At 42.1% G+C, this 19849-nt stretch overlaps 2 protein-coding genes across 2 annotated transcripts; both read left to right on the forward strand.

The window, feature by feature from the left end:
- The first annotated feature begins 1370 nt into the window (after positions 1-1370).
- Positions 1371-14636, forward strand: letm2 (leucine zipper-EF-hand containing transmembrane protein 2). Its single transcript, XM_031856663.1, has 11 exons — positions 1371-1621; positions 2348-2416; positions 3542-4058; positions 6397-6540; positions 7334-7477; positions 8142-8345; positions 8586-8705; positions 9275-9394; positions 10386-10484; positions 11342-11410; positions 12446-14636. Exons 2-11 carry the CDS (start codon positions 2370-2372, stop codon positions 12500-12502), a joined length of 1521 nt encoding a protein of 506 aa, XP_031712523.1. The 5' UTR covers positions 1371-1621; positions 2348-2369; the 3' UTR covers positions 12503-14636.
- A 1010-nt stretch (positions 14637-15646) lies between these two features.
- LOC116388586 (pH-response regulator protein palI/RIM9-like) lies at positions 15647-19222 on the forward strand. The gene is made up of 2 exons (XM_031856598.1): positions 15647-15731; positions 16400-19222. The coding sequence occupies exon 2, from the start codon at positions 16408-16410 to the stop codon at positions 17851-17853; it is 1446 nt and encodes a 481-aa protein (XP_031712458.1). The 5' UTR covers positions 15647-15731; positions 16400-16407; the 3' UTR covers positions 17854-19222.
- Positions 19223-19849: the final 627 nt, after the last annotated feature.

A 19849-nucleotide genomic window follows, 5' to 3' on the forward strand; every position in this document is an offset into this window, starting at 1 on the left:
CTAGGATGATTTACATTTGAGTGATGCTCAGCAAATTTTCCTCACAGCAAAAGCATTTCAAAACCAGAGGATGTCTGGCTAAAGTGTAAACTGCAGGTGACAGAGATTATATCTGGCAAAGTGGCTAATGACCACCACACCAAAATCCACCCACCCCCTGAATATTATTTTTTTGCAGACTAAATTAGATTCCTGACTTTTTATCTTTGTAAAGATGAACTGTGTCAAGTAAAGTTTGGGACAAGGGGCAAAAAGACTCAGAAGGGAGCGTATAAACAGCACATGTAATGGGAGAAACTAAGGGTTTCGTATGGGGATCAAATAGGACATTTGGGAAGCAAACCAAAATGAGATGACAATTGAACGCCAAACACAGGTGAAACTGGTGTGTATTTATTAATATACATTAAGCTAATGGTTATTATTATACAGGGTCCCAAAGCTGAAGAGCAGTTGCAAAGCCAGTCTACATGACGACTTAACATCTCAAAATATTGTGAACAACTTCTAAAACTAGATATTATAATATGGGTGTAAAATGAAGCATGATTCAGCATGGCTCACTTTTTTAAAATGTATTTGGTCTGGTTTAAATGTGAGTTATTAGTACAGGACATCTGTCATAAGCAAAGTGATATCATATATGTCTCTCTTGGTATTGTATACCATGTGGTATTTGATATTATATTATTGCTGTACAATACTACATATCATATTATGTTATTATACTACTATGCTATATTGTTGTACAATGCTATGTATTATGGTATACTATACTACTATGTTACTACACTTTATACTAGGTCTCTACCCATACTATATCATAATGTACCATATTATGCAACAGTATGTTACATTGACTCACAATTTTTTTTAATATTCATACAGACACTGATTTCATAGACTTGTTGACCCTGCTAATATTAATCAGGCCACTGTCACTTTATCAGCACCACTCACTTTACCATGTGTTTGTCTCCAAATGCTGTTGTGTAGTTTCTATTTTTATTTTATTGTAGTTTATGTACCTCCTAGTATTTATTTATGTCACTTTATATACGCATCTGTTCTTATTTCAGGACTTGTAAAGCTACAACAACCACATTTAAACCACAATCAATAGAGGTGTGTCCTTTCCAACTCAAGCATTTTGCCATAAGAGGAGGAAAATTATGAGAATTACAATTATGTCAAGCGTAAAGGTATTTTTCCTAATATTTCTGATTGATTTTCCAATGATACATTCCGATTTTAAGAAGCTCTGAGGCGAAATAACAACTGGGACGTTGTTATTTTTAACCACAGAGTAATTCATCCTTCCATAACATAGACGATCTTCGGTAGGACCGCACACAACATTCACGCATGTACAGTGTGAACTTTCAGTGCAGCTGCCTGGGAAGGCTGCACATGACGAGGGGACAAGTAGCCGAAACACGACGACTTCAGAAGTGTAAACCCACCGTAAATGGGTTTATCAGCTCATCAGCCGTTACTTTCGTCACTCCCATTTACCTCGACCGATTTTTTGTGGATGGATTATTCTTATTCAAGTCTCACCGAGAAGCCTTACAACGCCCAGTCAACAGCGGCAGCCATAGCTCCGTCATTGACGCTGGAGGTTAGTGAGCTCGTCATCCGCCGACTGCCATTTCAGTAGCTAACGTTAGCTTAGCCAGCAGCAAGCTAACGTGCTAGGATAGCCGAGGTGTCCTAGCTAGCGTTAATGGTTGAAACTGCTAGCACGATGCTAATGTGAATCTTACCGTACTGGCAACTTGTTTTAGATATTTGGGTTGTACACCAGTCACATTGGCTAACATTAGTGGTACATTATCAAATGGTTGAGGATTTCCTCCAGAGTTTATCATTATGTAAACGTTACGTCCATTTAGCACAACAGACGCTGAAACACTCAAACTGACGTTAGGCAGTAAGCACGGTCCGTGTAACTCATGTGAGGTTGTTTTCAAATATATATGAGCCATTAAGAGTATTGGTGGATTTTAACGGTGAATTAATCTGTTGAACGTTACAGTGACCGGGTTGATATCTGTCAGCTAAGCAGCGACCGATGTTGTTGTTACATAATATTGAGCTAACCTGTTGTCCGGTTGCGCTCATGCTAATGTTAGCTCGGTGATATTATTTCATTCATAGTTAGCTCGCTTGCACAGCATAATATCTTTCATGTGTTCACTGTGGCAGGTGTGTGTGATCTGACAGATGTTGCTCGTGTTATGCTTGTTGTATTTTTCAATGTTTGCCTGTTGCTGCACCTTTTGAGTGAGTTGCAACCATACACCTAACATTACTCTGTCTGTCTGTCTCCTGTGTGCTTCAACAGAGTACTGTAACCTGCCCCTGCAATGGCAGTCTTTAGTCACCAGGTGCTCCTTGCAGTCACAAGATCACGGTAAGTAAGCTGCACGTGGCTACATTTACATTCTGTAAGTTAGTAAAATACGAATTCTAGCAATGCAAAGCAGGCTGAGTTACTAATTGATTTACAAAACGCAGAACTGGTTCTCTTCACAAAGTTCAACGACAGTATCTACGAGCTCTTACGCTCTCTGTTGTGTCTGAGAGTCACAAGCTGTCTTTGTTTACCTACTGTCTGCTGCAGAGAAGCCTATTCAATGTCTCTCATGACACACTTGAGGTAAACACACCACTGATGATGCAAGATCACATACTGGCAGCTGATAGGCCAGCTTTGTGTCACTGTCACTACCCCAACTTCTCATGACCCCCTGCAACTTTAGTTATCAGATTGGTACACAATGTAACTCAGTTGTACATCAGGGTTTGGCAACATGGCAATATATAGCATGAGAAGATCTACCAATTTGTCAACTGTCAACTTAACCATACCATGTATACTAAGTTAGCTCTGCTTTTAATATCTCTAGATCAATAAGGCCACCGTGGCATCAACATTTTTGCATTTACAGTTATTTGATCAGCCATTCCTATGTGGTTATTCTATCTGTAGTAAATGTGTTTTTTTGTTTGTTTTTTTTGTTACAGAAACATTTCCCTCCTCTGTTACTTATCAATATACATGATAGAAGATTGCTATCCATATTGCTCAACCTTTGGACACATTTGCGTCCCATTAAAGGTTCCAATGTGGAGTTTTTGACGTTTTCGTAGTAGTGCTGTGGAGCCGTTCGCTATGAATGGCTCCCTGTTTTGTTTGTATTTTACACACGTACAAGGGACACATTTCACACTATTCCACTGATCTATAGGTGGTAGTAAATCTGATCTATAGGTGGTAGTAAATCTCCAAGAGACTTAGCCATGCACCAGCAAAGGCTGGGAGGAAGAAGACTGAAATGAACTATTAAAATAAACCCCAATTTAAGTATTTGTCATCTAGTAATTGTTGCAGCTCTATCATCTGAATTAATGAATTTTCCAAATTGTAGTTGTATATTTTAAATACATGATTGAGCTCTATTGTATTATTTCTTTGCTTTTTAAAATGCATAATATTATGTAATTACTAACCAGTCTCTGTTGTTGCGGTCAACAGGGGATCCTATTTGTTAACCAAGAGGAACAGCTGCTCCTCTCTGTCTTCCAAAGCCTATCTCCACGTAGACCCTCCTCGCCAGGTCTCGTCCCCGCTCACACTCAGGCACTCCCGCTACGGCTCCCCCCACTCTTACCGAGGCCACGCCATCGGCCGCGGCCACAACTCGGCCCTGCTCGCCCGCTCTCTGCACAGCTCGGGCGTTTGGCTCCAAGAAATAAAGCAGGAGGACACTAAAACTTCACCAGCCGCCGCCCAGGATGCTTCGCCGGAAGCTAAAAAGTCCCAGCCTCCGTCGGCAGCCACTCCGACGTCCGCCAGCACCGCCACAACGGCCGCCGTCCCTCCGGTGCAGGAGAGGGCAGTCGTGAAAAAGTCTCTGTATCAGAAGATTGTGGATGAGTTGAAGCACTACTACAACGGCTTCCGGTTGCTCGGCATCGACATCACGATCGCGGGCAGGATGGTGTGGAGGCTGCTGCACGGACAACTGCTCACACGCAGGGAGAGGAGAAGGGTAAGAGAAGCTTCATCGACTCATCAGAAACGCAGGATGCTTTACTCAAAAGTGTCATCAGTTAATAAACAACATTTAAGAAAAATAAAGGCTTTTTCGTGTCAGGTACACCATTAAACCTCCTAGTTTCTATTGGTAATGCACCTGAAAGTAATTGAGCTTGTGGAGATCTTTATGCTCATGAGATATTATAATTCAGACTTCCCACACCTGTTTCCCAAGTTTAGGTCTTAGGTGTTCTTTGTCTTGGCCCGGCCTTCTGCACGGATCCTCCTCTGTTGCCCTCTGATCACAGCAACACCGTCTGTCTTGTTTCCTTAACGATCGTCTTTTTTTATCTTGACCAAAAGACTCCAGGAGTAGTCGTCCCGGTTCTTCCTCTGGGTTGTTATCAGCGAGAAGTATATTTTATGGCCTTAGGGTTCAGTTGAATGTATCGCACCTTCGCATGTCAAATAGTAATGTGTACAGCGTGTTCCCGAAGTCGTAACTCGCATGAGCAACAGCAGGTATGCAGCCGTGTGGTGCAGCGGTGAGACAGACATTCATGTAAATAATCATTCACAGAGTTGTAATAGTGTATTTTAAGTCACAATACTTCAAATACACTATTACAACTCCTTAATAATCCTGAAATGGGTTTAATCTGAGACATTCAGTTCTGGTGTTGGTCTTTACAGTAGCTGTGTTTTGTTAAGAACTGTGTTACAGACTATTTGCTTTGTGATATGTAGGGTTGAGCTGTGTGCTGCACAAATACATGACATTGAATAATTTTCACTGTCTGCAGTATTTTACCTTAACTTCACATTTGATTGAAGCTAAAAGCATCAATAAATGATTTGATGGCAGAAAGTCATCTGCAGATAATTCTATCAGTTATTAAGGTTTTTTTTTTAACATAAATGTAGAAAATCAGTGTCAGATTTGCTGCTGTGCTTTGTCTTATGTTATAGTAAACTGAATATTGTTTGGTTTTGGACCGATTGGTGTTTTCCCTCTTTTTCACATTTCATAAATCAAACGACTAATAAAGTTATTGTCAGTTGTAGCCGTAATCACTGTCACTGTGGTTTGCTCCTGAGCCCAATCGGAGATCTTAAATATTGATCTTCCGCTGACGCTCAGTCTGAATTGATAACATTTTTCTCTCACGTTTTTAACAACTATCTCTAGTAATATAGACACGACAGGACGGCACTCTTCTTATACAACAATAGCAAAATACAAATGCTGTTTTTAACCTAGAGCCTCCCTGCAGAGGAAAATGTTGCAGAAATACAGTATATCCAATATGGATGTCTTTATTAAAGCTCAACCATAACTGGAATTTTCAGGCAGATATTAATATTTTGAGAGTCTAAAACATCTGATATCAGCCAGTATTCATTGTTTTACATCAATGCTATTTTATTTTTTTTAAAGAATCCTTGAAATTTAATGAATCATCAAATTCAAAGCTCTGTACTGAGCGGGACACTTAACAGTAAACAAATACACTTTTCAGTGCTCTTTGGTGGACAAACTATATAACGGAGACATTTTTGTTTTAAATTCCTCAAACATCTTTGCTACGTCTTGTCACTTATTGGTCGACTCGGACTCACACACTCCTACTGATCATATCTGGGATCAGCTAGTCAGACGATCAGTTATGAAAAGTGATGGCTGTGTTTTTAATCTGTGCCGTTTACTGGATCACAACGCTGAGCAGTTCAAATGTCAGCAATTATCGTTCAGCTACAGGTACTGTTATGAAGCAGCGGATCACATGATGTGGTCAGCTGAGCCGGTCCTGGTTGTGTTCAAGAAACCGTAACAATAGTCCTTAATACCTGCTGGCTCTGCTGAGAAGTTCTCTCTTCATATTAGGAGCTCTTCCCTGAACTTAAATCTATGCACATGTCAGACGAGCTCCATGTAGATGGCGTTGTTTGAATAGAGGAGACATAGCTACTCAATACATTGTCTTTAACGTTTAAATATTTTAAATAAAATGTTCCCATTCTTTTGTAAATTTTTATTCAAAAAAAGCGTAAAGGTTTGATTATTTCAAAGCGACGCCAGATGCAGAAACGCGTGCAAGATGATTATTCAAAGTCTTTAATCCCAATTAGAATCCAATATTCCCCAAGACAATATATGCACCCTCAGGGCCCCAAGTTGTGCACAGTGGTAAAACTATATTTCTGCTATTTAAAGACTGGCAGAGCCACGGCGCAGGTGTAATGAATCTTACATGCAGAACCCCTCCGAAGACGACTGCATCGCAGCGAAGCTCATGCCGCCGTCCACATTTCCCCACGTTGACCTCGTTTTGTGTCTCTTGTGTTTCCAGCTGTTGCGGACCTGCGCTGACCTGTTCCGCCTGGTGCCCTTCACGTTGTTCATCATCGTTCCTTTCATGGAGTTCCTCCTTCCCGTCTTCCTCAAGCTCTTCCCGGAGATGTTGCCCTCCACCTTCGAGACAGAGTCCAAAAAGGCATGTGTTCATGTACACACAGACATACACACACACACCCTGCCGCCTGCATGACCTCGCCAAAGGGTTCATTGTAATTATATAACTGCTCGGATATGTCTGCTGAACTAAGAGCCTCAGGTAACTCAGGCAGCAGACTTTATCTAATCTTCATTTACTTGAGGAGCTGCAACATACATGTGTTCTGTATTCTTTGTTAAAAAGCTATTGTTCCTGTAACTATAAGGATACCACATTCCTTTTGTTAGATTCTGCTCTCCTGTAAAAGGAAAGCAGCGGGTGTCTGTACTTGGCCTGTCCTCTCTGGTGTTGCTGGTGGTTCTGGAGCACGGTTGAGTGATTCACTGAAACGCTCTCATGCTCCTGGACGGTGCAGACGTGTCAAAACAATTACAATAAACAGCACAAAACGGGGTCAGAGTTCTGAGAGACAAACGTATGATCTATGATAGAGTCAAAACTATGTTGTAGGGTGCTTTTGAAAGCAGGGTTAATAATAATAATCTGGAAAACATTATCAGGAAATAAGGAAAACGCAAAGAAGTAAAGACCTGAACAGGCAACCTGTGTTCGAAATAGTTTGTAAAGTCAGCTTTTTGTACTCGAGCCAATGGCTGCATCTTTTATTAATCCAACTAGCTCAGTGAAAAGCTTTCTGTGATGTTTAACTGTACAGAGCCTGTAATCAACACAGTGTTCTGAAATGGAGAAAACCGTCTGTGACGATCAGTCTACAGCTGTATATGAAGTATAGTTTGGTTCAAACTAACCTGTCTCTCCCTCCTTCATGCAGGAGGAGAAGCAGAAGAAAGGTCTGGCGGCGAAGCTGGAGCTGGCCAAGTTCCTCCAAGAGACCATCGCTGAGATGGCTCGCCGGAATAAAGCCAAAGCTGAAACGGAAGATGAGACGCAGCGCTTCTCCACATACATTCAGAAGGTAAACTACCAGATAACACTTCAACATCTTCAGTGCATCAGTGGCAGCCCGTCCATACATGGCTCACCTCAAGACACCTTGATGGGAGGAGCCTGTTTTCTTTTTAACACTGCTTGTTATCAAGGTTCAGTAATCAAACTGAGCCATAGTTTAGATTATTAATGGGAATCTAGATGCTCAAATAAATTAAATACTTCCAACTTTTCAGCGCAATGCGCGGAGTCGCACCGCTTGTCGATGTCACACTTGGCCCGGACAGCCAATTAAATCAAACAAGAGGCGGGCTTTTACTACTTAACCACTTTCTTTCTGTTTTGATAGATGTGGACAAATGCCGACGACAGGTGGATTTTAGCGGTATTTAATTACCATGAACTATGATTCAACAGCGCAGCAAGAGCTTGACGTCGGCTTGAATCCATCTCTTCCCCCTTTTTTAAAATCGCATTTGATCGCCAGTTTGCGGACGAGGCCGTGCTTTGAAAGTAATGGAGCAGAGCGTCTCCCACAGTTTTGAATGTAGTGTTAATAAAATAGTGCGTTCCATGAGATGCTGTAATTGTCCAATTAAGGTGAACGTGTTCTGAAACTGCTGACACGGCTTGTCTGGACAGTAATTGCTCCCTCCTGGTTTCGCCACAGTGACTCTGTGTGTCCTCGTCAGGTCCGGGGCACAGGCGAGCAGCCCACCACGAAGGACATCGTCCGGTTTTCGAAGCTGTTCGAGGACGAGCTGACGCTGGAGCACCTGGAGCGCCCCCAGCTGGTGGCTCTGTGTAAACTGCTGGAGCTGCAGCCCATCGGCACAAACAACTTGCTGCGTTTCCAGCTGATGATGCAGCTCCGAACCATCAAGTCAGACGATGAGGTGAGATGGAGGACCAGGGCATGGCGGTATTTTACGGTTTTAATGGACTGTCGGCGGGATGTTACTTTTTTTTTAAGACTCTGCAAATTGACTTTTATATCGTAGCGAACAAAGACATTTTTTTTTTTTAGGTAAAACCGCTGGAAAGTATCAGATTGAGTTCTTCCTGTCCCTCTTAGTGTGTAACTTTTTCCCAAGCTTGTGCAACAGTGTTGGACTTCCCTCTCCGTCTCTTCACAGATGATTGCAGCGGAGGGTGTGGCAGCTATGAGTGTGTCAGAATTACAGGCCGCATGCCGCAGTCGAGGGATGAGGTCTCTGGGTCTCACCACCGAGCAGCTCCATCAGCAGATCCAGCAGGTGAGCAAAGCAGCGTTGGGTTTGTAGCTTTACTTTGTTGATGAACACTTACTACTGGTTTTACAAACGTATGATTTCCCCAGATTATCAATGTATCAATGTATGTGTATGAACCATAGACTGTCTATGGTATAAACAATAACACTGCTGCCATACTTATGCCTAGATGTTGCTATTTTGAGCGTGGATAGAGCAGGTACAATGTTAGCAAAGCATAGCACGAATCGATCCGAACTCCATTCGAAAACAAGCATTTTAAATGTTGTCTGCTTGTCATCTTGCGGCCAAAGACCTGACAAACCATGAATTCAGACTTTTTACATATTGACATTATTATGTAGTTATTGTTTTGGGTTCTTGCGGCGTCGAGCACGAATGACACTATGCGACAATTTGTTTCACGTTTTGTGTACACACACACACACACAGCGTAAGTTTGGTGTCAAACAACAAAAAAAAAGGTGCAAATAGTGTGTTTTGGTTCATGCAGAACTGACTAATAATGAAAGAATGACGCTTTCTATGTTTTGTCATTTGTTCCCTAAATAATAAATGTTCCTCTCATCTAGTGGCTGGACCTGCACCTGAAGGAGAACGTTCCTCCGTCGCTGCTGCTGCTCTCCAGAGCCATGTACCTGACGGACGTCAAACCGAAACCTCCAGTCATCCCGCCTGTTCCCAAGCTAGAGGTTCAGCCTTTACAACCTACTTCACATCTTGGTGCATGTTCACTTGAATGTACAGATTAGAGAAAGCTTAACATTCATGCTGGTAAATCGCTAGCGTGCAGGTCACTGACGTTTGGTACCGTTCAGTTTTTGCTTTGCTTATGGAAAGCACCAGTTTTTTCACAACTATTTATGTTTCTGGTGCCTGGGCTCAAACCACCAATCATATTAATTTATTGATTAATTGTTTAGTCTACCAAATCTAAAATCAATCTACTAAGCAGGGAATCTCTGTATTTGTGTGTATGTCCTTTGCATTTCTCAAGAAGCGTTCATCCGATCTACTTCACACTTGGTGGGTGTGTTGCTGGGGACATGAAGGGAGTGCAGGGATGACTTTTGTCCAATTTGTATCTCGCGACACAATATTAATACATTTTGAATAAACAAGCGAGCAGCGGCTTCAGGGCTCTGCAGACGGTGTGGAGCATGTCGTCCGTACGCAGCGGGCCTTTGTAGTTAACCGTCGCTGCTTGATTTACTAGCGTTAGAACCAAACTCTTCAGCAGCTCCAAACTCTGTTCTAGTGAAATATTAAAAGGCACGGCTCAACGGCCATCTCAACTTCCTCGACGTCTTCAAACTGCTTTGTCTCACCAACAGTCCGAAACACAGAGACCTTTAATTTGCTACCATATATGACCAAAGAAAAGTGGCAAATTTGAAAAAGTGAAAAGAAAATGTTGCTTCTGAAAAAGAATTGAAACTATGAATCAATTCTCGAAATATTTTCTGATGAGCTTTCTTTCGATCGACTCTTGAAACCACATCTACTCATTCTCCCGTATTTAAATATCCAGTATCGATGAATATGCAAATGTTGAACTGCTGGACACCAGACATCTCCTACTTAAAGGACTTTAACACAGCCGTCGAACAATAACCCAGAGCATGCAGTCACTTGTGCGATGTGTTCGTCTTATCAGATGTTTGTTGTTGTTGTTTTCTGCAGAAATCTACTCCCCCTCCAGCGGAGAACACGGGAGCAAACACCACCTCAGTTAGCGCGGACATGTTGGCGGACCCTGCTCTCATCATCAAAGACAGACCGGTCAGTAAAACAGATAAGATCAGCTGTATTGATGACAGAGAGGAAATAAGGTCATCGCTGCAGAATAGATTTCTGTTTAAACAATAGGTGTACTTGTGGTACTGCATCTCACTATCGTCCAGTCCTGGGATATTTTCAAATACCAAGACGCTCACACGAGCTACATGCAGAACTACAAAGGTCTCCACCAGGTGTCTCTGCAACGACCACCAGTATATGTTGTGTGGTTGAGTTAATACAACCCACAATTGTCTAACTCCCTGTCTAAACAGAACCTGTAAAGCGCTGTTTTAGCGCAAATCGCCACAGATGGCGTGCACACAACTGTGTTATCACTAGCATCCCCGACCAGCCGGGGGCTGGAGTTGCATCCACCCCACACAGCAGGATGCCAATTCCAGAGTTGCCGTCATTGACATTATAAAACAGGCAACACAAGGTGTTTTGAGAAGGTTTGGGTCACTGCAACTACGGGAAGTCCTTGATCATGCAGCCAGAACTGGCCACCCAAAATATTATGCAGTTTGCTGCAGCAGATTGCGGGACTAGTCGTGGACAGACCGAGCGCATGATCCTCCTGGAGGAGATGATTACAAAACAAGAAAGAAAAATCTTAAAGTCACTGATCTTCACAGTATTTGTCCAGTTGCTGAAGGCGTGTTTGTAGTTGCAGGTTTACTTTACTTAAGGTGGACCGACCTTTAAGGTGGACCAGCTATTCTCGTTTAAGTGACAAGTTGCTCCTCTGAGTTTTGCATAGAATGCAGCATTTATAGAGCATCGGTTGTACAGAAGAACCTTAAAATCCTGCAGTAACCCTCATCTTATAAATGTTTTTAATTATCCGTCTGTCGTAGGTGGAGGAGATGAGAGACAAGGCTCCGATTGTGTCGGACAAACCTCTGAGTCCTGCTGAAGTCCTTCAGGTGAGCACCCGTTGTTGCTTGGACATGTGGAATCCACAGAAACCATTATGAGACGTTATGCAACACGGGGTTTCATAATCCAGTTAGTTCCTCCTGGCTTTGATCGTTCTCACATGACATGCTAATCCCTACAGTTCGAGAAAGTGCTTGAATACAGTAGAGACTTGTAGGGAATCTGTTCAGTTTAGATGTATAGAAGTAATGACGAGAGGTTTGACAGAATCTCAAATACAAAAACAGCTACTGGCTGAATTGGAACTGAACATCTTAAATGAATCTGTGTGATGTTTAAAAATAGCTGATAAATATAGAGCTGCCACGCACACTCTTAACAGATTCTTTTTTTAAACCAACCAGTCACTTAAAGAGACACTACGTCTCTTTCACACGCTCGATCTGATACTTTTCTGTCTCCGTTTTAACACTACTGGGTTAGTGTGTTCACACAACTGCTGTTTAAATGTCTGTAGCATTTAACCATCCGTTAACACATTCTTAAACACACATGTATCATTCAGGGTGGTGGTGCTATTATTTCCATATTCTAACATTGGTTAAATAAATCACATTTTAAGGACACTGAAACATAATTTCAGTTTCAGTCAAGTTAACTGCTGATAGACATGCAGGTTTCCTTTCATGTTCATTTAGAGAGGAATGTAGGCACTGAGCTCTGTCGGTGTAGCACAAACTTTTGTAATTCTATTCACCTGCTGTTCACTTTACTCATCTTGTTATTGAGGCTGTGCTTCATAATGTCATTATACATCAGTGAAGTGTAATAATCAGTACTGCATGGAAGGTCTTAGTATCTCAGCTGTCTGAGACACTGACCATGTGACCATGTGAGGACCACGGATCATGTCTGGCTGGGGACCATTGTCACATCCTATATCCCATGATTCCTGTCACCTAATGGCTGATCCACTAACGGCTAAATGCTATACACATTAAAAAGACGAACACGATTTAATGTTATTAATGCGGGAAAACTGAGTATTGCAGTTGTACTGACCTCTGCGACCTCTTCCTCAGGCTAAAGCAGCAACAGAGGTGTCCCAGAAGAGCAAGATGAGTGCCAACGGTGTGTAAAGTGGAGCGGGAGACTCTGGACTGGAGAGAGGAGTGACTCAGCTCTGTGTCCTCAGGGCGGCGGGGGGGGGATGACAGGGACGTGGTGGTCAGATGACATCTAGGAGTCCTGTCCTCTGCTCGTCCCTCTCTCTGTCCACACCCACAGGAAGGTCTGCTGCCTCTCCCCTGTTGTCCCCGCAGGTTTGTCTTCGCACCGTCAAACCCTCTTGCTTTCACATTTGTGCACTCCCTTCTCCGTCGGCTCACCGGACTGGCAAACCATTGAATGGCGCGATAACTTTGGACCCGACGTCCTGGAATTGACGCCCAAACCGCCCACGGCAGAGCCGGGTCAACTGTCTGTCTGACGGGAGAGTCTAGACGGTCTCCTCCTCCTGTACATTTGTAAATTTCCTGTATATTTGCGTCTCCGTCTTGCATCGCAGTGGCTCTGTACATTTTGCTGTGCAAAGGCAAACGCTCATCTCTCTCTGCAGTTTTACTTTTGTTTTTATCTGGATACCTTTGTCGCTCCTCTTTGACGAAATAAAAGAAAAGTAACTAAAATAAAATTAAAATAAAAGCCCGATGGAGATATGTTACCGAGCTTTTTGGTTCAGTAGCTCCCCCCCCCCGAACAGGGTGACGTAGCGTAGCTGCTTGCTGCTGCATTTAACAAATGAAGACTGGTGTATTATTAAAGAGAGAGGTCACTCCTAAAAGACAGAGGTGACCGTGGTAACGTGCAGACCGCCTCCACTGGTAAACCACTAAACGGACATTCTGTAAAAGAAAAGTGATTTTATTTGCAAATACAGTATATGTATTGAGTTTTAACACTATGATACTAAGATTTCTTTAAACTGAAAAGAAAAAATACTTGATGTTGTCCATAGAGATATATTATTAATATGGGGGAGCAGCTTTAATCCTCAAGCCACAACTGAGATGCATGTTTTATTTGGCATTGTAGCTCCAGAACACATGTAAAGCATTGATTCTCCCAGCTATCCGACTGCATTATAAGACCCCGAACGCTGTAATCAGAAGGTTTACCACATCATCGTGTGCTGCATAAATACAGGGGTGTGTGTGTGTTTGGCAGTGCTTAACATTTCTCATCCCTCTTTATACATTGTGACATTGTTGGAGTAACTTTCTGTCTCCACACATTTATTTCCTCTTTGCTATTTATCCATCGACGCATCCCACAAGCGGATGCAATAAGTGAAAGGATATTTTTTTTAAACAAACAAAAAAAAAAGATTGCAAATGAAGATTTATATTATTGGTTTTTACATATGTGCCTAAAGTTAAAGGACGATGTGTTTGTGTTTGCATTTTTCATCAGAGTTTCTATATTGTACCATTGTCAGTTTTTGATTGAACAGTCACCTCCGTGTGTTTAAAGCGCCCAGTTAAACGTTTTCCTTTTAGTGGAATGTCTCCTTTTTTCCTTCCATATTCGATCCAAATTAATAATTTCCTTTATAATCAACTGTGTTGATAGTGATGAAAAAGCAATCACCTTTTCAATCGGCTCTGCACAAATAAATTAAATTACTTACAGTATTTACTTTATCATATCTAGTTTGTAATCTGCTGCCATATTACAACAAAAAGTGAGCAGAGTCATAAAACATTAACATTTATTTTTGTAAACAAAGGTGTCGGTGCTGTTCAACAACACTGACGATGCTCAGACTTTTTTTGGGAGTTTCTGACGTTGATGAGTGGTACCGCCTACTGCGACATTTCTGCTGTGCCTCTGAGACCCTGAAACTGAAAAAAAAAAAAGTGTGTAAATTTCTGTCCCAGTTCTATGAATTATTCTGCATCCACGGTTACATTCATCCACAGATATTACATCTCATCCTAGATGATCTTCCCTGCATCACCTCTTTTATGATATTGTGTTAACAACACAACGCCTGTGTGGAAACCTACTGCCGTCTCACATGGTACATCAATGCCATCAGGATGTGTCCTCTGTCTTTAAGGATCGTTTCTTTTAGTTTAAAAGAATGCACTGCTGTCCAGTTCCATCTTACCCTGTATTGAATGTATGCATCACTTGACCAGGGCAAATGAGTGTGTGTGTGTGTGATGGACAAAACAAATTCACACGATTAAAATCATTAAACCCTTTCCAGACAGTGTCCTATCTCTCTTTGTCGACAATACAGATGAAGTACAATTTATTTGGATTATCACTAGGAAACCACTGTAAACTCCACATATAGTTTATTGCTTTGCTAGACCTGCTTAATGATTTTGTTAATGTTTTTTTTGGCCACATATTAAGGTCACGTGGCTACCTGTGTTCACAGAAAGACTCGCGTCAGGATTTGTAAATGTATTCCTTATCATGACCAACAGGTGGCACCATCTGCACAAGAATCCAAGTCTACAGCTGCAGTCACAGGAGAGTCGATAACATCTACTGTATATATCAAAATATAATGGAGTATCATAAAATGGAAATACTCAAAGTACAGTAACTTCAGTTAATGTAGCCGACTTAGTTACATTCCGCCAATATCTATTATTTTGTAAGAAATACTTTCATGTTGTAAGATGTGTAATTTTGGGGTGCTTTTTTAACATGTGGCCAGGGACAACAGGCAGACATTAACCATACGCTGTAACTCATCTGCAGTTATGTTTTCTGCTATTGATTTAATAAACAAATGAATAATAATAAACAAATATTCACCTCTATTGTATTAGAATAAAAGTTGGAACGAGACATTTCAGAGCCAGACAGACATCTTAAGTGTGAAATGACCCTTTGATTCACACCATCACCTGTGTTGCGTTCAAATCCCACGGAATATGAAAAGTTAGTAAATACAACTCTCAATCTCGTTACTTTTACCCCCAAAACTCAAATATGTCCGACTTTGACACACATAACGTTTAAGTAACGTTTAAACAACGTTCGTCACTCAAGGTAAGCTAAGGCCACAGCCAATTATTTAGGTCAAATTGAAATACTAATTTGATAAACGTTAACCTTCACGACCAACAATTAACTTACTCTGTCGGTATACTCGCTGTCAGCTAAACACCATCTTTCCATTTAAAAAATATAGATTACCGTTTATGGTCGAGGGGTTTAAAAATATGTTACCCTCAAAGGAAGAAGAAGAAGAAGAAGGACGAGGAGGAGGGTCATACAGAAAGTTCAGGAGGCACCGTCTCTTAAAGAGAGAGACGTCGGTGGAGAGGACAGTGTCGTGACAAGGTCAGTGTTATGTGTCCACGTTGTCAAGAATATGCAGTTTTTCAGTTAAGAGTTGTGTCATAACTTTTTCCACAGCTTGTGTTTTCCAGTAAACAACATTATATAATTAAAAACAAGCGTGTAAAGAGCAACACTTAGCCGCCTCCTTGTGCTATTTTAAGGCTGGCAGCTGGTCGTGTTGCTTCATGTCTAACTAACCTTAAAGGACTACAAGCTAACAGGTGCACAATAATATAATGTGTTCAGCGCCCATGACCATCAAATGAAATACAATAAAAACCCGGCGCTGGTAGTCACCTGATACACAACGTTTAGTCCTCTAATGCAAATATTGACTTGCTATTCTCGTTACGTTTGTGCTACAATGACGGAAAAAGCCAGAAAACACCTGCTATGGAATAAGTGACACGTGCAAAAACACTTCAAGGTTGCTGATGTAAGTGTAAATAATGAAATGGAGTGTGGTGAACATGATTTAGGTCAATATATCCTCTCCAAACAGAAACGTTGCCATGTGATGTTTTAATGTATTCTATTTTAATGTAGATAATATGCTGTGTTCAACAGGAAGACTTCTTACATTTTAAATAATACAATCTAACTTTTCTCCTTCTATTTTCTCTACCTCTTGTTCTCTTTATGTTTCTGTCCATGGATCCTCTCTGCAGCTCAAAAGATGAAGCTGACTGTAGCACATCTGTTGTGTCTGGCCCTTCTTTTGGGTCATACGAATGTTTCATTGGCCAAGAGAACAGGAGGATTTGGTGGGAAAATAAGTCTCTTTAAGAAGACCCCCAAAACAGATAGTCTGGACAGGAAGCCCAAGGGTGGAACCCTCAAACAACCTAAACAGCCTGAACAGTTCAACCAGGGAGGCCAGCCTCAGCAACCAGGCCGACCAGTGGGTTACCCTAATCAAGGAGGTTACCCTAATCAAGGAGGTTACCCTAATCAGGGAGGTTACCCTAATCAAGGAGGTTATCCTAATCAAGGAGGTTACCCTAATCAGGGAGGTTACCCTAATCAAGGAGGTTACCCTAATCAAGGAAGCTACCCTAATCAGGGAGGTTACCCTAATCAGGGAGTCAGACCAGGATTCCCAGCTGGAGGTTACCCAGCACAGGGCTCCCCATACGGAGGAGGTTACGGCAGTTATGGTGGTCAGGGCGGATATGGTGGTTATGGAGGTTATCTAGGTGGACACATGAACTACAACCCGAACAACAAAGTCCTGAGCCCTCAATACGGGGGCAGCTATGGATATGGGGGCCACGGTGCTGGTGGCGGCTCTCCCTTTTCCCACTCGGTTCAGGCAATGGGCATGCGTCCCTCTGACAGATCCAGAGGGTTCGGACGCGGCGCGGTGATGGCAGCAGCTGGAGGGGCTATGGCAGGGATGGCCCTGGGCTACGGGTTAGGGAGGTTCCCCCGTCCTCCCTTCGGCTTCCACAACCCCCAGGAGGAGCATTACTACAACCACTACATGTACAGGAGGTATGGGGCCAAGTCCACCGATGCCAACGACTACAGCAGAGACTACCGGTACAGCCAGCCCCCTCAAACCTACGACAGCTACATGGACTCCTGCATGAAAAGGACCGACCTTCTGCCGGCGGAGAACCCAAAGCCAAAAAACAACCCGGCTGCTGCTACCACAACTACAATTACAACCACCACAACTACAGGTACTCCTGTAACTAACACAACTACTTCCGCTGCCCCAGACGCTGGCATCGGCAGCAACACAACAAAGAGCAACGGCACTGCAGCAGAAAACTCCTCGACCACCACACCTTCGACTCCGCGCCCTCTAAATGAGTCTAAAGCCGACGCAGTGCCTCCAGCTTCACGGGTTCTCAGACAAACTGCTACTGATGATGATGATGATGGTGATACAGTCAGCATCGCGGAGATCGGCTACCCGGCACTGATCGAGCAGGTGAAGGCCAGGAGATGTGTGGAGCTGTACATGGTGTACTCTGACAGGTACCTGAAGAAAACGACGGAGCCCAGCCCCACCGGTGGGGTGCAGGGACTGGAGACGGGTTTTGGATGTCTAATAGCTGTGATCACCAGTTCTACACTGATGCTGCTGAATAGCAACATAATGCTGCTGAGCTGAGTCCTTCATTAAGTTAAAGTGATGGAGAGTGTTTGGAAATGAGGTGTACAATAAAGAAAGTGTTAAAGATATTAAGTACACAGCGGGGCTCTATGGATGAAAGTGGCAGTTGGATGAATCCCAATAACATGAGGCCAATTTGTTTTGATTTAGAGAAACACATCTTGATGAGCTTTGGGTAGATTCCCATGATGAATCGTAAGAACTTTGGTGATCTCCAGACTCATCTGAACTTGCAAATTTTAGCATGGAAACACACTCAACTAAGATGGTGAACATGGCAGTGGCAGATCTAGAGAAATACATACATATCTATATATGCTATAAATGGATTTAATCTCAAACAATCACATATATTAACATTTATTTGGAAAAGCCCACCAGATGAATATATTTCAACTCAAAAACATTACATTATTGTGGCACACGTGTAAAGCATTGAATAGAATACAAAAATGTGTCATTTTTCTTTGGGGCTTTGGTCCTCTCTTGCTGCATACACATGCACTCAGACATCAGAGTTTCGCGGATGACCAGCCACAAATTTTCATGTATGCATTTTTCTTATATGAATGTTAATTATGTTAAACGTTGTGAGCATGTTAGCAGGCTGACACTAGCATCCAGCTCAAAGCACCACTGGACCCTCTGGACAGCACAGAGACACGAGCATACTGTAGCTGTAGACTCAGTCTTGTTTTATTTGTTCCAACTGTCCAGGGATTAGTCTGTACCCTGAGGCTGGAACATGGTGATGATCTGAGCACATAAACAGCTCTGCTATAATGAGGACGTGCTAATAGTAATTGTTCTAACTCATGGTGCAGTCCTGCCTGATTCAAGGACAGTCCAAAGCGGAAACGAGTGATTATATTAGATAATAAGAATATAGTTCATATCAGAAGATGAATAATATTGGTGATTTAGACAGAGAGGTTTTACATTGAGTGTAATTGTAATGGATTATATCAATTCATACAGGTCATACAATTATACAGTTTATTAAAATATAACAAATTCAATCAGAACCCTACTTAAAACTTTTTCTAAATATGTATGTATGGTGGATAATTATTGTAAAAAAAAAAAAAAAAATCTAAATCCATCCAATATGTTGCCTCTCTCCCCTCTCTGGTAAAATGCTGATTTACTAATGACATCCGATGTACAAATGAAAGTGAAATCCTGTTAATTTAGTTTGATTTTTCTGTGAAAATATTGCTATTGTCTGCATGTGTTTCTTATAAGAGTAGTAAAAATATATATTCATATGAGAATGTAGCATTATAACTGCAATAAAGACACCATAACCAAAACACATAACTAATGGGCTTTGTTGGTCTGAATTATTAACTGAATTAAGAGATTTTGATTTTATAGAAACTGGTGGTTATGGCTTCACAGAATACGTTAATTATTAGAGTTTTGAATGGTGGACTTTCGGTGGTTTAGCAGTTGGCGTCAGCTGTATTCTGGCACCTGAAGCAACCATTACCGAGCTCAGCTACCTCTATTGAAATTCTTTGCACGCTGCTTTTAAGACTAAAACACAATGCTGCTAACCAGCAGCTGAGATCTTCTGAGTTGAACAGCAAGTGGCTAAAAGGTTTAGTCTGCATCGTGTCAGTGGGTCTCTTTTTACAGAGTACATTAAAAATGAATGAAACTGGCATCGTGTGTAATGAGACTCTGGGGGTCTTCCTTTTCTGAGGGTCATCGCTAATTAAAGCATGAAGCATTTACATCTTTTATGTAAATAAAAGTGGCAATGCCACAATACCACAGTAGTTAGGATCCCTGTCTGCTCCTAGTGTGTGCTCCTCTGTTTTTCCCCTGTCTGTTTTGTTATTGTGGGCCATGTGCTTATGTTTTGTTTTTTGTGTCAGCCTACAGTTTCCACCCCCGTGTTCCGCCCACTTCACGCCTCTCTCCTTAGGCTCAGCTGTGGCTCATTCCAGTGATCGCCGCTGGCTGGTTTAAATACCTCGGCGTTTCA

The sequence above is a fragment of the Anarrhichthys ocellatus genome, unplaced genomic scaffold, assembly GCF_004355925.1.
Source record: "Anarrhichthys ocellatus isolate YVR2014 unplaced genomic scaffold, GSC_Weel_1.0 scaffold17, whole genome shotgun sequence".
In the NCBI taxonomy this organism is placed as follows: Eukaryota; Metazoa; Chordata; class Actinopteri; order Perciformes; family Anarhichadidae; genus Anarrhichthys; species Anarrhichthys ocellatus.

Bases quoted from the DNA above. Each gene is read 5' to 3' on its own strand.
- letm2 (XM_031856663.1), top strand. From the start codon at position 2,370: ATGGCAGTCTTTAGTCACCAGGTGCTCCTTGCAGTCACAAGATCACG. The intron at 6,541-7,333 runs GCATGTGTTCAT...TCCTTCATGCAG, and splicing joins TCGAGACAGAGTCCAAAAAG to GAGGAGAAGCAGAAGAAAGG. The intron at 7,478-8,141 runs GTAAACTACCAG...TGTCCTCGTCAG, and splicing joins TCTCCACATACATTCAGAAG to GTCCGGGGCACAGGCGAGCA.
- LOC116388586 (XM_031856598.1), top strand. From the start codon at position 16,408: ATGAAGCTGACTGTAGCACATCTGTTGTGTCTGGCCCTTCTTTTGGGT.